Here is a 14,493-nt window from a genome sequence, read left to right as displayed (position 1 = left end):
TCTAAGAGAAACGACCAAAGAAAAGGAAGGCCCAAATGCTGCTCAAAAGTCACGTTAAGACAGCCCACACTTCTGGCCATGCTGACCCTTGGCTCGCAGCCTCTGTTTGTCTGATAAACACAGACTCCCTCCAAGCAGCTCGAGACTCAGGCACAAACAAGTCTGTGTTGACCATGACCAGGAAGGTCACTCCCTATGCAACACACTCAGAATGCAAGACTGGAGGAAAAAACCTCACGGCTGACACAGAGGAGCCCTGTGACACATCTGTGCCCAACAGCCGCTCTGTTCCACAGCGGAAGTCGCGATGGGCAACCGAACTTATTAGTAAATGATGAAGGTAGTATTTGAAATATAGTCTGATGCTTACCTGTTCCTAAGATACATATGTGAAAGCAGGGACCTATTACTAGGAAGGGGAGGTTGAACATGCAGGCTGTAAGTCTAAGAGTAGAGTTGACACTGAAGGTCACGCAGCCAGTTTCTCACATACAGGATCACTCCTTCCCAAAACAGTTGTTAGACCTGCTGAGGTGCCATTTCTCACAGGCCTATCCATCTTAATGACAGAGTGCCTCCTCTGTGTTACTTAGCTAACAACTAGTTCAGTCTGACTTTATAAGAAAATGTTTTTGCAATATTCATTACATTCATTCATTTTCTTCTGGAATATCTTTTTTTCCCCCAAAAAAGATGCATTTATTTATTTGAAAGGCAGGGTGACAGGGACAGGGAGAGACAGAGAAAGAGAGAGATCTTCCATCTGCTGGTCTACTCCCCAAAGGCCTGCAACAGCCAGGGCTGGGGCGGACGGAAGCCATGAGCCTGGAACTCCATCGGAGTCTTCCATATGGTTGGCAGGCACCCAAGTCATCGGGACATCGTCTGCTGCCTCCCCGTGTGTGCTACTAGGAAGCTGGATTATAAGTGGAGTGTCTGGGACTTCAACTAGCTCTCCGATATGGGATGGAGGCATCCCAAGAGGCAGCTTCACATCCTGGGTCCCAGTGTCTCCTCCACTCCTGTGAATGTTCTGATGCTTGTTGAGATGTGACTTCTGGCAAAAGCCTTTTCCACATTCCTTACACTCATAGATTTTCTTACCTGCATGGATTCTCTGATGTATCCTGAGGTTTGACTTCTGGCAAAAGGTTTTGGCACACTCTTTACACTCATAGGACTTTCCTACTGTCTGAAGTTTCTCATGCCTGACAAGACCTGACTTGCGGGAAAAGGCTTTTCCACACTCATTACACCCATACGGTTTTTCTCCTGTATGAGATCTCTGATGGATGATCAGGTATGACTTCTGGTAAAAGGCTTTTCCACATTCATTGCATGGAAAAGCTTTTCCCTCCGTGTGAGTTCTGCGATGGATAAGGAGATTCGACTTTAGATAAAAGGCTTTTCCACAGTCATTACATTCAAAGGGTTTCTCCCCCGTGTGAGTTTGCTGATGCCTGCTCAGGCTTGTCTTCCTGAAGAACGTCTTCCCACACTCATTGCACTCGTAGGGTTTCTCCCCAGTGTGTGTTTGCTGATGCATGATGAGATTTGCTTTCCTGCAGAACTTCTTTCCACAATCACTACATTCATAGGGTTTGCCCCCCGTGTGAGTTTGCTGATGCCTGCAGAACAGAGACCAGTGGTAAAACGACTTCCCACACTTTTTACATTCGTACAGTGTTCTCTGATGTTGTGAGAGAGATGACTTGTAGAAGAAGGTTTTCCCACATTCTTTACATTCGTATAGTTTCTCCCCTGTGTGCAGTCTCTGATGTGTCCTGAGGCTGGACTTTCGGCAGAAGGTTTTCCCACATTCACTACATTCGTAGGGCTTTTCCCCTGTGTGAATTCTCTGATGTATGATCAGATCTGACTTCTGGTAAAAGCTTTTTCCACATTTATTGCATTCATTATTCTTTTCCTCTGTGTGAGTTCTCTGATGTCGATGGAGGTTTGACTTGCGGCAAAATGTTTTCCCGCACTCATTACACCAATATGACTTCTCCGATGAGCTAATTCGGTGCTGGACAGTAAAGTTTGGCTTACAGATGAAAGGTTTCTCACAATCACTACAGTTACATGGATTTTCTCCGGTATGTGTCCCCTGATGTGCTATAAGATCTGATTTGTGTGTATAGAACATTGCTTCGCTGTTGAAGGTATTTCTTTGTACACTGTGTTCAAAAATGTGTGGCAATGTCTGAATGCTTTGATGTTGACTAGGATACTCACAATATCTGAGGGATTTCCAAGGTACAATGGAGCCATCGAGTTTCTCTCGAGAGCACAGATCGTCATGCTCATTAAGCAGAAAAGTGCTCTGACATGCACTGTATTCCTCAGGCCCCATTCCTGCATAATTCCCATCTTTCATGATCAATGTTGACATGTGGCTGGATTTTAAATTAAGTGGTTCCCCTAATTCATCCCTCTCCTTGATTGACGTGCTATTGTTTGTGAATAAAACTTGCCACATAATCATGTCTTGCATTTCATGACTGGTCCCAATCTGGTCATCTATTTGTTGGATAACTGAAATGAGAAAAAAAAAATACATTTATCATCAGCTAAGTGTTCCTCTTGGAATACTCACATAAAGGTTAAATAGTTTCTTCCTGTTGCCAGTGCTGTGACACAATGGCTGAAGTCATCTGCTGCAGAGCTAGCAGCCCAGGTGGGCACGGATTTGACCCCTGGCTGCTCCACGTGTGACCAGATTCCTACAGACGCACCTGGGAAAACAGCAGCAGCCCCAAGACCTGAGGCCCCTGCCACCCACATGGACAGCCTGGAAGAAGCTCCTGGCTGCTGACTTTGGTTTGGCCCAGCCCTGGTCATTCCATCTATTTGGGGAGTAAATCAGGAGAAGGAAGATCTGTCTCTCCTCTCTGTAACTGCCTTTCAAAATAAATAAAATAAATATATTTTGGAAGTTTCTTTCTTGAACCAGGAGCACTGGCTCAAGTTCTGGCTGCTCACTTCTGATCCTGTTTCAGCTAATGCATCCAGGAAAGCAGCAGAAACAGACACAGACACCTACTCTCCCTGTTCCCCAGGCAATGGCGGTAGCCATTTGTAGGAATTCTCCCAACACCCGATCTTTGCATCCCCACATTTCATTAACATAGCATCCATCATATTCCCCAAAGAAAGTTGACATCTTTTGCTTCTCAGAATCTTATCAGGCACAAGATTTGGCCTGCTACCCTTATCTCTTTAATTTTTCGAATGATTCTGAAATACAGATTTTGAAATAATATTGTTGAATGTAGAGCTGGAGAATACTAACTTTAAGATGCACCCCTCAACAAACCTGAGACCTTCATCCTGACTGTTGATCTACTCGGCCCAGTCTCCTGGCTCCTGGCAACACGAGGACTAAGATTCTCTAAGGTTTTGTGTTGCTTCCCACTTGGCATCAACATTTCTGATGACGCATCACGCGAACTTCATTCCTAGATCTCTTGCCTCATGTTTTCACGTAGAAAATATCATTAGAGTTTAAATAGCAGATTCAGGGGCGAGCATTTGCAAAGAGGCTAGTCGCCGACTGGGCTACCTACCTCCCATCTTGGAGTACCTGGTTTGAACTCTGGTTCCTTTGCTGCCAGTGAAGCTTCTCGTTAATGTATATACTAGGAAGCAGACGATGATAGTTCAGGTGCTTGTGCCACAGCCACCCATTGTGGGAGACCCAAACTAAGCTCTGGACTCATGGAATTGCCCAAGTCCAACTCTTGCTGTTGCTGCTACTCAGGGGCTGGTCTGTTCCTGTGTCATTCAACAGCTGGAGCTGAGCCAATCCAAAGCCAGGAGCCAGGAGATTCCTCTTGGTCTCCCACATGCAAGGCGCAGGGTCCTAAGGCTTTGGGCCGTCCTCCACTACTTCCCCAGGCCACAAGCAGGGAGCTGGATGGGAAGTGGAGTAGCTGGGAATAGAAACTGGTACCCATATGGGATCCTGCCACTTGCAAGCGGGAGGGTTAGTTAACTGAGCCATTGTGCCAGGCCCTGTTCCTCTGTTTCATTTGCTGTTATTCTTTTAAATAAAATTTAAAATTTAATAAATAATTTAAAATAAATATATTAGCCTTGAGTTATAATTTTGTTAAAATAGATATTAATATAAATATAATGTTTTATTTATATTATATTATATATATAACATAAAATATATTTTATAAATATATTAGCTTTGATCTATAATTTTATTAAGAGATTTGTTCATTTATTTGACAGGTAGGGTTACAGAGGCAGAGAGATACAGAGATCTTCCATCTGCTGGCTCATTCACCAAATGGCTGCAATGAGCGGGGCTGGGTCAGGCCAGAGTCAGGAGCCAGGAGCTTTTTCTGCATCCCCCATGTGGATGGCAGGGGCCTAAGGATTCGGGTCATCTTCTGTTGCTTCCTCCCAGGTATTAGCAGGGAGCAGAATTAGAAGCGGAGCAGCTGGTACTTGAACTGGTGTCTGTATGGAATGCTGGTGCTACAGGTGGTTATCTAACCCACTGTGTCGCAGCACCAGCCCCTTTATATTTATTCTTAACAATATTAATGCATACTGCCTATTCTGTGTTTTATACCCCTCCTCATGCTACATGGTGAATTCAGAAAATTTTCATATCAAAATAAGGTTATCGAAGGTAAATAATTTGTGGGTCTCTAAAATGCCCTCCTTTTACAATCCCTCCAAAGAGAACACATGCCATGTTTTTTCCCATTCTATTGTCCTGGCAAACAATAACTGCTTTCCCTCTTAAGAGAACACTCTTTAAGCGCACATCTGGTGCACTACACGGCTATTCACACAGCTGCTGCTAAGAGATCAGTGCCTAGCAGCTGTGCTATTAGCAAGCACTGATAGAATCAACCCACGAAGGCAGGCCCTGAGCACAACAGAGCACAAAACAGAGAACACAGACAGTGCAGCTGACTGAGAAAAAGTCTAAGAAGAGACAGATAGGAGTCCGATTGTTGGTATATCATAGAAAATATCGATTAGTAAGGACAACCGAAAAAGATGGGCCTTTCCTAGAGCTTGTGGAATGCCCGCGTTTGGTTCCCGGAGCCAGCTGTCCACAGGGCTGGCCTCTGAGCGGCTCCCTCCGCCCGGCCTCCCCGCCCAGGATGCAGACTCACCCGGCAGGTTCTGGGTTAGGGGGTCTTCCACAATCCATGGCTCTGCTCCCTGTTCCAACTTGAGGATAACCTCTGGTTTGGAAATGCAACACCCTATTAACGGGAAACAACACAGAACTATGCCAGACTGCTTAGTTCAGGGCCTTTCAGAATGACGAGGAGTGAGCTGCGGAAGCTCAACCATGGGGACCCCTTGCTGAATTCAGAGCGCTAATTCTTACATTCTTCGCGGACTGGAATCGTGCACCTAAATGACACTCAGGTGTTGACTGCTTTGTCAAACAGGAAGTGACTGGCAGTCCCACTCACCCAGGCACATCAGGCTGCTGTACGTCTCCAGCATCACCTCCTTGTAGAGAGTTCTCTGAGCACTGTCCAGCTCCTGCCACTCCTCCCAGGTGAATGACACGGCCACATCCTCAAATGACACAAATACCTGTACAACAACACATTTGAACACTCAGTATACCAGCTCTGAATCACAAAGCAGGGTGGCAGTGACTCCTCTGTGTCTGTCTTCTACTCATGTTTTATAAACACAGCTCGCTTTGTACAACGTAAGAATGAGAAAATCACACCAAAATATCTTGCTTTGGTATTCATGTTGTGGTTCTAAAAAAGACTACAATCGTTTCCCTCAATATCTGGAATTCACCTTCCTAGAAAGAAAAGAATGAAAAAAAATGGGTTCCCAAAACAACTCACCGTTTCATAGTGAGACATTGACATGAACACTTGCCAACTTTACCAAAAGGCAGAGCTGTTCAGATCTTCTACACAAACATGTTCTTGTGACCATGAGGCAAGAGAAACCAGGTCACAGAGCACAAGCGACATACAACAGGCAGACAGAACTGCCTTGAGAGCTAACGGCAGTGAAGCCTTCATGCAGAAGGAACACATTCTGGTACGCGCTCCTCGTGAAGGAATCACGTGAGCAGGTGTGCCTTCCTCTCCAGGCTTTGGATCAATGACGTATGAACGGAAATGACGAAAACCAACCAGATCCATGGCGGACATGAACATCTGCTTCTAATAAAAATGGTATTTGAATCAGCAAAACAAAAGAAACATCACTAACAATAATACTATTGTTACAGCAGTAGCCTTATTCAGTGGGCAAATAGTAATGATAGTAAACGTAAGGGAACTGTATGTGTAAGGACACTGAGAAAAGTTCTTAACTGGAACAGGCATTTGACCTTGCAGTAAAGGTGCCTGTTGAAATGGCTCCATGGTACATCAGATCCCTGGCTTGAATCCAGGTCCTTGCCACCGTGCCCACGGGAAAGCAGTGATTATGTGGTCAACCTAACTCTCACACAGAACTCCTGCACTAAGAGTTTGTCTCCCACCATTGGCTTGGTCCAATCCTGGATCTTGAAGGGGATTGAATAAATGGATTGGCTCAGCCTGTCTGCCCCTTTCAGTAACTCTTTTTCACAAATGAACTTTAAAAAAACCAACCAATACAAATCTAAGAGTTCATGATGAAGTAAAATATTGGTTATATAGGTTATATAGGTGTAAAGCTTTAACTGGATAAAAAATGTGATGTATATATATATAAATGATGAAATACTACTCAGCTACTAAAAAAAAATAAAGTTCTAACACTTTGCAACAAAGAGATGGATCGGGAAGTTACTACTCTAAGTGAAATAAACAAAGACTTCATGATTCGTCCCATATATGGAAATTAATCCAGAGAAAGCATAGGAGTGTGTGGCTATCACGTCATCTGGTGTGTATATATAATGTCTTCAGAGAATTACATGATCTATATAATATCATACTCCCCCTTCCCCACTTTATGATCACTCACCTCCCATGCTATGTGATATTAACATCCTTTCAAGGAAAATATGCATGAATATAGTATCTACATAAAAATGAATATAATAAATAATTATTAAACCTTTAAAATATGACTTTTTGAAAAGAAAACAGATGCCTTAGCATGTATATGTCTATTCCTTCAGGCACAGAATGTAAAATATTACAATGCAATTTGTACTATGTAATGCTTTGAAAATGAAATCTTTAAATTAAAAAAAAAAAGACCTTGGAGTGTGAATTATAAGAATCCTTTAAAAGATTCAATAAATGTACATGCATTAATAATTTTTAGACAAATATACTTTGTCTACTGAAAACTTCATGAGTAGATTTGATTTTCGTTATTAATTTTGTATCTTGCTTGTTCACAAGCAAAACTTTATTTAAAAATTGACACCAAATAGGTTATGGGTATATTCCTTGTGAAATCAAAGATAATTCCATCATATTTATAGACCAACTTGTGATAAGGCTTTCTGTCAGATAACATAAGTCAGAAATTACGTGACTTGAGGAGCGTTGCTTTATTCTAAGGGAACAGCCTTCTTCGAGTCTGGCTGTTCCACCTCTAATTTGATGCAGCAATCTAGAACAATCCACACCAAGGACCACTGTCTGAGCACGGCTGAAACACTGATCAACCTGAACATTTTATCTTGGCAACATAAGAATATGGACTCAGAGCTGGCCATTTATATAAGGCTGTTTTTGAAAAAAAAAAAAAAGATTTATTTATTTCTATTGGAAAGGCAGATCAGATTTACAAACAGAAAGAGAAACAAAGATCTTCCATCTGCTGGTTCGCTTCCCAAATAGCTGCAACAGCAGCAGCTGAACTGAGCTGATCTGAAGCCAGGAAGTAAGAACTTCTGGGTCTTCCATGCAGATCCAGGGTCGCAAGGCTTTGGGCTGTCCTCTACTGCCTGCCCAGGCCACAAGTAGGGTGTGCTGGATGGGAAGTGGAGCAGCCTAGACACAGTTCAGCGCCCATATGGGATCCCAGGGCTTGACGATGAGGATTTAGCCACTGATCCATCACACCAGGCCCTAAGAACTCGTTTTGTGAACCAATAGATAAACATAATGCTATTTGCTCAATTCTCAAAATATATGTCGCATCAGATAGATTGACCACTTCTACTGCAGTTAACTCTTTCAGAAGCCACTATAAATTAGCACCAATCTGACCGACTGTGCAGCGGATGAGCATCATAAACAGAACTATTCTTTTGGAAATTTCCTGTCACCTGGATTGTATAACATCTTAAATGCAAAAATCATAAACTTATTATAGTTCTTTTTGAAACCAGCTTCTCTTTCCTATAAAGGCAATAAAACAAAAACATAAAAGCAAATAAACAAAAACATCAGGATTTGGCCCCAGACAACATGGAACCTGAGGAAGAAGGGAGTCTAGGAAAAACTAAATTTCAGTGGTTTCGGCCAAGGTTAGTTTGGTAATAACATTGTATATTAATTCTGAGAAAAGAAAACACCAGTGAGATAATGAAGAACACTATCAAAGAAGAATTTCCAAGTGACGAACAGGGGCAGTAATTACAAACGTAGCAGAGGACTCTGGGAAGAGAAAAATCCGAAAATAGTCTTTAGAACTATCTGCAACTTAAGTTACTGGTAAACTCTGAAGAACTGAATTGAATTAAAACTACACGCAGTGGGTTGCAGTGCACACGAGCAAGGGAAATATTTGCCCAAAAATGGTCATTGTGTGCAATCTGTAGTGAAATCTACAATCAGACTAGCTGAGGGACATATATGAGAGCAAGTTCAAGATTCTCTCCTTGTCTGGCCCTGTCCACGGATCAGGCACGATCTTGCACGTGCCGCCTGGGACCACGCTGTGACAGCACGTCTACGCACCCTACAGACATGGGGAAAGCACACAGGAGCACAAAAACAAAAACAGACAGGATCTGGCACTCCGATTAGAGAAACCTTAATGAATAATATGTTTTTAAGGATTAAATTCCTCCTCCTGCAGCAGAGTTGCTAAGTGTCCATTTCGAGGTTGGTAATAAGACACCGTCCACTACACCGACGTAACCAATAAAAGTTTCAGACTAAATAGCCCAAGTGAATTTAGCATGTTCTCAAGGGCCAATTTAAATCAGGTAACAAAATCCGTCTTTTTTGCTATGGTATCAGAAAGATCAATTAGCACTCAACCTAGAAGGTTCTAAGGGCTTAGAGCCAAGCAAACTCTATGTTGTTTAAGTACGTTTCTCTGACAGCAAATATTATTTACTTTTGTTTCCCATTTTAATCAAGGAATCTTTATAATGTTGCTAAAACATAGCATGAAAACAAACCAAGAAACAAGCAACTTACTGGAGATGGATTCATTATTTTCTCTGAACTTGGAAACAGGTGTGAAGACTCTAGAGTTCTACCTAGAAGAGGAAATAAGTGAGGAATCTGTTAGAGAGGAAACCATTTGTTTTGATACCATGTTCTATTGGGCAAACAAATCAGGACTGTCATTAAAAAGGATAAGAGATTCATTCACTGCATAAAAGAGTACAAAAAAAGCCTTAACTAAAAAGGGGCAGGACAGATCTCATTGAAAGAGAATCCACACTTTGATTAATTGATGTACACAAGTTATCATTCGGTCAATCAAAAACTTACTCGCTACTGATTTTATAAAAGTGAATGTTAATGCCAAGAAATAATAAAAAACTTTTGCAGATGGCTGTGCAAATAAATTATAGTATGTCACAGGAAGGGACGTTATATTGCCATTAAAATTTGCAACACTGAAACACAGACAGGAGCTTGCTTGGGCAGCACATATACTAAAGCTGGAATAACACAAAGATCAGCGTGTCCAGAGAGTTATGAACCATTTTCCTGTTTAGACAGAGGTACACTCAAAGGCCCATTCCTAATGCTTCCATTAGAATACTCCTTCCTTCCAATTTCAGAAAGAAAAAATTCATACTGTAATACAACATTTTTTTCCTCTAAAGATTACCCAGGGAACATAGCCTTGAGATAGTCTACTTTTCCAGTAATTGTTCCAAAAAACACATCTTCCTTTATATACGCCCTCACTTGAGGACCACCACACAATGATTTTTGAGTTTTGCCATTTCCCTAAATTTAGCCATGGACATTCGTGCATAAAAATACACAGTTTTTTCAAAATGCTTGCCTATTTGAGCTAGATGTTTTGGGAGTGGCCGGGGGAGGATACTGTTATTTTATGAAGTAGCGTGGGATTTGCCTATGGGAGACGGAGGCCTTACCCAAACCTAGCTAGCAAAAACCACCTGACATGTGAGTCACACCACCTTCAAAGACCCAGCCTCCATTGGGCACCGGATCACTGAGGATCTGTCCACACAGCTTGTTCTAAAATGCTGACGCCCCATTACAAATAAAGTGTTAATATCAAAATTGGTGGGTTTTGCACATAAACTGTTGCTGTGTACTGGCGAAAAGGGGAGAAAAGATTGAATCATGTGCCAATGTCATCAACAGAATTTCACAATCACGCTTCCAAGTTTTCACAGACACGATGAATGTCACGCAGAGCGATGGAGGCGAGGCTGCGGGCATTAACAAAGGCCTTGTGAATCACACGCAGAAACTGTCGGACGACGTTTTAAATATTCTTACATGTGATCACTGCGTTGCGTTTTACTTATATGTTGAAAAGGTAATTTGCGATCGAGGTGTGATTACTGTACCATTTGAAAACACAACAAAACAGATAAGCAAACAATAGAAAAAAAACCAAAAAAATTTAGCTCACTAATTTGCTGTTGCAAGAACAGAAAACCACAGAAGTGGGAATGATTTTCTTCCTGGCATGAAATGAGAAAAATCTGTATTAGTAACCTTTCAGGCTCACACAATCCAGTTGAGTGCTGGGAGAGAAGTCATAGGGCACATTTAAGGAAAACTTCTTAAACACTACCTGCCCTAAACGCACCGCAGTCCCTGAACCTGACCTCAAAAGTAAACACGTGTTTTTAACCAACTGTGGCAACACCCAGAGCACTCCTCAGAAACCGTGTGTTTGACATTTTCAAATCATGTAATGCTGGGCCATCTTTTATCTTTCTTAGACGGAAATATCCTGACAAATCCTCACTGAGATACCAAAAAAAAAAAAAAGTATCAGACATAAACACATCTCTAGATACTATTATGTGTTGACAGACTAGGGAGACAGGTTCCGATTCTAGAAATACTGAGACTAGCACGAATGCACCCTGAGGGAGGAGCCCGGGGCAGCGGGTAGACAGATTTTCAGACATTACAATTATTCCTTGACGCAGGTCACACCTTCAAAACCCCTCGAGGAATCCCCAAGGCTCTTCACTACCTTTTTCTAACTACTACCAACTCTGCTCCGAAAGTTACAGATGAACTTGCAAGATCACTGCTTGACAGATTACAGGGTGTTAACAACGTAACACCCATCAAGCCCTCTCCTCTCTGGACCCTGCACAGCCAGGAGCTTCACTTTTCTAGGACACTGCGCCTGTGTCTGAAGTACTGGGGAAACGGTTGGAGACAGAGCGCTATTCTTGCAGGTGGAATTTCCATCCAAGATGCCTCCTCCTTTGAATAGCACGAGAACTACTTTCTCGCAAAGCTGATGGAATCACCAGCCACGTCCCCCACCCCCTCCCGCGTCGGCGGCACAGAACTCACAAGAGAGAAACCAGAACTTTCCCATGAAAGCCCACAGATGCAACACTACACCGGGAGACTCGGTGTGCACTGTATTCCGCAGCGATTTCTCTGGAAATTTCCAGGCAGCCACTGCGGTGGCTAAGACGGTCACCTTACAGACGGATAGAGCCATGTGCAACGCGGCTGTGGCAGGCTCCCTCCGAGCCAGAACAAGGGCACACTCCACACACTGCGCGCTCACACCATCTGTTCACCCACCCCTCACCATCTGTTCAGCCACCCTTCTCTCCTGGCTGAACCGTTCCGTTAGAGCAAAGCTTCTCGAAGCGGCTTCTATGCACACTGGAGGGACACTCCCTGTTTCCTGGCATTGCTCTCACTTCTGACAAAGACCACTGCTGAAAAGCACAGCCCGAGCGTTCCCTTCTCCAGCTCCAAACGACACAATTCTGACCCTGGGGACAGATTCTGGGATCCAGCCCAGATCCGCCACTCCCGTACCTCAATGCCAGATCCTGCCCCCCGTCGGAGATCCACTGGCTTTCCAGCGTCCAAGGACGGCGGCCATCCCGCCTCCCACGATCCCCCCTCGCCCCACAAAGGCTTGCAGGGATCCTCTTTTGTCCTCACCAACCTTCCGGGACGGTCTCCAACCGCAGAGTCCGGACAACACCGTGGACAGAGCCGAGCATCTGGAATTTCCTGGAGGAAGATGGCGGGAGTGGGCGGGGAGGCACATGCGCAGAAGGAATCTGGAAGAGTTTCCCTGGGCCCTGCCCTGGTGAAGTCATGGGAGGATGGGACTACATTTCCCACAAGCCCCTGCGCCTCTTTGTTAGGAAACGGAGACCACGACCGCTCTAGTCTGTGGGGTGTCAGCGCCGCAAATCCACCGTTCGGCGCGGCGTAGACGACCGCTTGTTGCGCTCTCTCGTTAGTAATTCTTACTTGGGTGCCGGTTTCCCATCTCCGAGCATCAGTTGTTCAGATCGACTGCTCTGCTTCTGATCTGGCTTCCAGGATAATGTGCCTGGGAGGAGGCAGTGCAGCGAAAACAGCAAGTGTCGGACCTGCCGGGCTCCAGATTTCAGCTTGGCTCGCCCCCGACTCTTGTGGCCATTTGGGGAGTGAAGTGGCTCCCTCCCGGCCATTTGGGGAGCGGAGTATCTGTCTCTTCTCTATCACTCTTTCAAGTAAGAGCTAATTGTTGAAAAAATATATATCGTTTGGACAGATTCAGGTTTGAAAGAATCACACTATGGATGGAGCATATTTAATAACTGCTTTTTGTAGTTACAATGTTCTAGTTATAATTGCATTGCAGTTATAGAACCCACATCCACTTACTATAGATGCTTACTAAAGCATGGGGAAAACACACTGCCTGTTTGACTTTGAAATTGCTAAACGTAATATTGCTATGGTGACTTCTAAATTTTTAAAAGATGCTCTATCTCATCTGCTAAAATCATGTGTGACCCATCCATGGACGGTATTCTATAACAGGAAAATGCTATTTTAGTGCATCTACTGAATTGGATAGCTGGGTAAATGAATTCTGAAGTCATTATACGAATTTAAAAATGCTTCTGTCTGATCATGACTTATGCATACACTCCTGAAAATTCTCCTGTGCACCTGTCTGTATCCCTGGCAAAACCCTACTTACTTTTCTTAGAGCTGGACCAAGCACAAGTGTTTCCCAGATTTCCCCTTCCAAGGAGCGAGGACCCGGCTCTTGCGAGCAGCATTGGTGTGGTCTCCAGCAGGGATGGAGTTGAGACCCTGGTTGATGAGTTGTGGATTTCTCTTATGCCTAAGATATAGTTTGTCCAAATTCTGGTATCATCCAACATCCCGTAGTGATCTTATTCTGAAAATCCAGAGACCTCAGTCTCGAACTTCCCATCACAGATTTTGCCAGCTGAGACTGGAGAAGACATCAGGTGCTGATTAAATCAATCTCAAGGTCATATTCTTGAACTTGTTCAAGTGAACTTCCACAGGGCTCAAATCTCTGAATAGGTTCCCCGGAGTAGTGACTCCTCGTGTCCTACCTTGTGGTCATGTACTTCTAGAAGCTCGAGCTATGCTGGGAGTGAAGATGCGGCTTGCAGGGGGATCCCCGCAAATAGAGAAAGTGGGAAAAGTTTGCTCGATAAGCTGACCTGAAGTAACCGTGGTCTCTTCTCTCCCTCCTCCTCTCTGTATATCTGACTTTCCAACAAAATTAAGTAGATCTTCAAAAAAAAAAAAAAATGACAAAACCATTTTTTTTCTTTTTGCAGTGGGTAATCTTATTTACATGGAGGCAGAATCATTTTACAGTCTTAAAGCAGACATTAATAAATGTTTTACTTTTATAAGTTATAAAGGAGAACAAGACAAAAGCTACTGAGAAGCATTCTAAATTAATGTGCCTTCTGAAGCTCAAGGATACTGAGACACTGAAGTGCAGCAAGCTCCCAGCAGAGGCTTAAGGAAGGGCTGTTGGGCTCCAAATGATTGGCCAGTTTCTTCGACTGCTTTTCTTTGCGAGCAGACACACAGGCAAAAACAATGGCTCCTATCACTGAATAATTAAAACACTCCTTGGAACTCAGACAGCAGTGTTGAGCGCGGAGAACTGAGCCCTAACTGTGGTTGAAGTCTGCCTGATAGAGCCACAGTGGGGCTGTGGCTGAGCAGAAGGGCAGGAGCCACCAGGGCTAAACAGGCACCAGAACTCAGTCGGGGAGGCTGTGCGGCTGTCCGCTGGGGGGACGGGAGGAGGTGCGCCCGAGGGGATTGCTCCCCCTAGCAAGGGTCTTTACCCACATGGAGAGCAGTGGAGCCTCTG

At 43.8% G+C, this 14,493-nt stretch overlaps 1 protein-coding gene across 2 annotated transcripts; it reads right to left on the bottom strand.

The window, feature by feature from the left end:
• Nucleotides 1-232: 232 nt before the first annotated feature.
• Nucleotides 233-12,683, bottom strand: ZNF782 (zinc finger protein 782). 2 transcript variants are annotated; one of them, XM_058657376.1, is made up of 5 exons: nucleotides 12,285-12,683; nucleotides 9,336-9,397; nucleotides 5,457-5,583; nucleotides 5,148-5,240; nucleotides 233-2,538 (listed from the first exon to the last, which is right to left on the bottom strand). In XM_058657376.1, exons 1-5 carry the CDS (start codon nucleotides 12,391-12,393, stop codon nucleotides 704-706), a joined length of 2,226 nt encoding a protein of 741 aa, XP_058513359.1. In that variant the 5' UTR covers nucleotides 12,394-12,683; the 3' UTR covers nucleotides 233-703. The 2 variants fall into 2 exon arrangements, with proteins under 2 accessions (XP_058513359.1, XP_058513358.1); XM_058657375.1 differs by having other exon boundaries at nucleotides 12,289-12,679.
• Between the last annotated feature and the right edge of the window lie 1,810 nt (nucleotides 12,684-14,493).

Source organism: Ochotona princeps, chromosome 31 (genome assembly GCF_030435755.1).
Source record: "Ochotona princeps isolate mOchPri1 chromosome 31, mOchPri1.hap1, whole genome shotgun sequence".
Lineage (NCBI taxonomy): Eukaryota > Metazoa > Chordata > Mammalia > Lagomorpha > Ochotonidae > Ochotona > Ochotona princeps.
The sequence above is the reverse complement of the archived record's forward strand: the minus strand, read 5'-3'. Positions and strand labels throughout refer to the sequence as shown.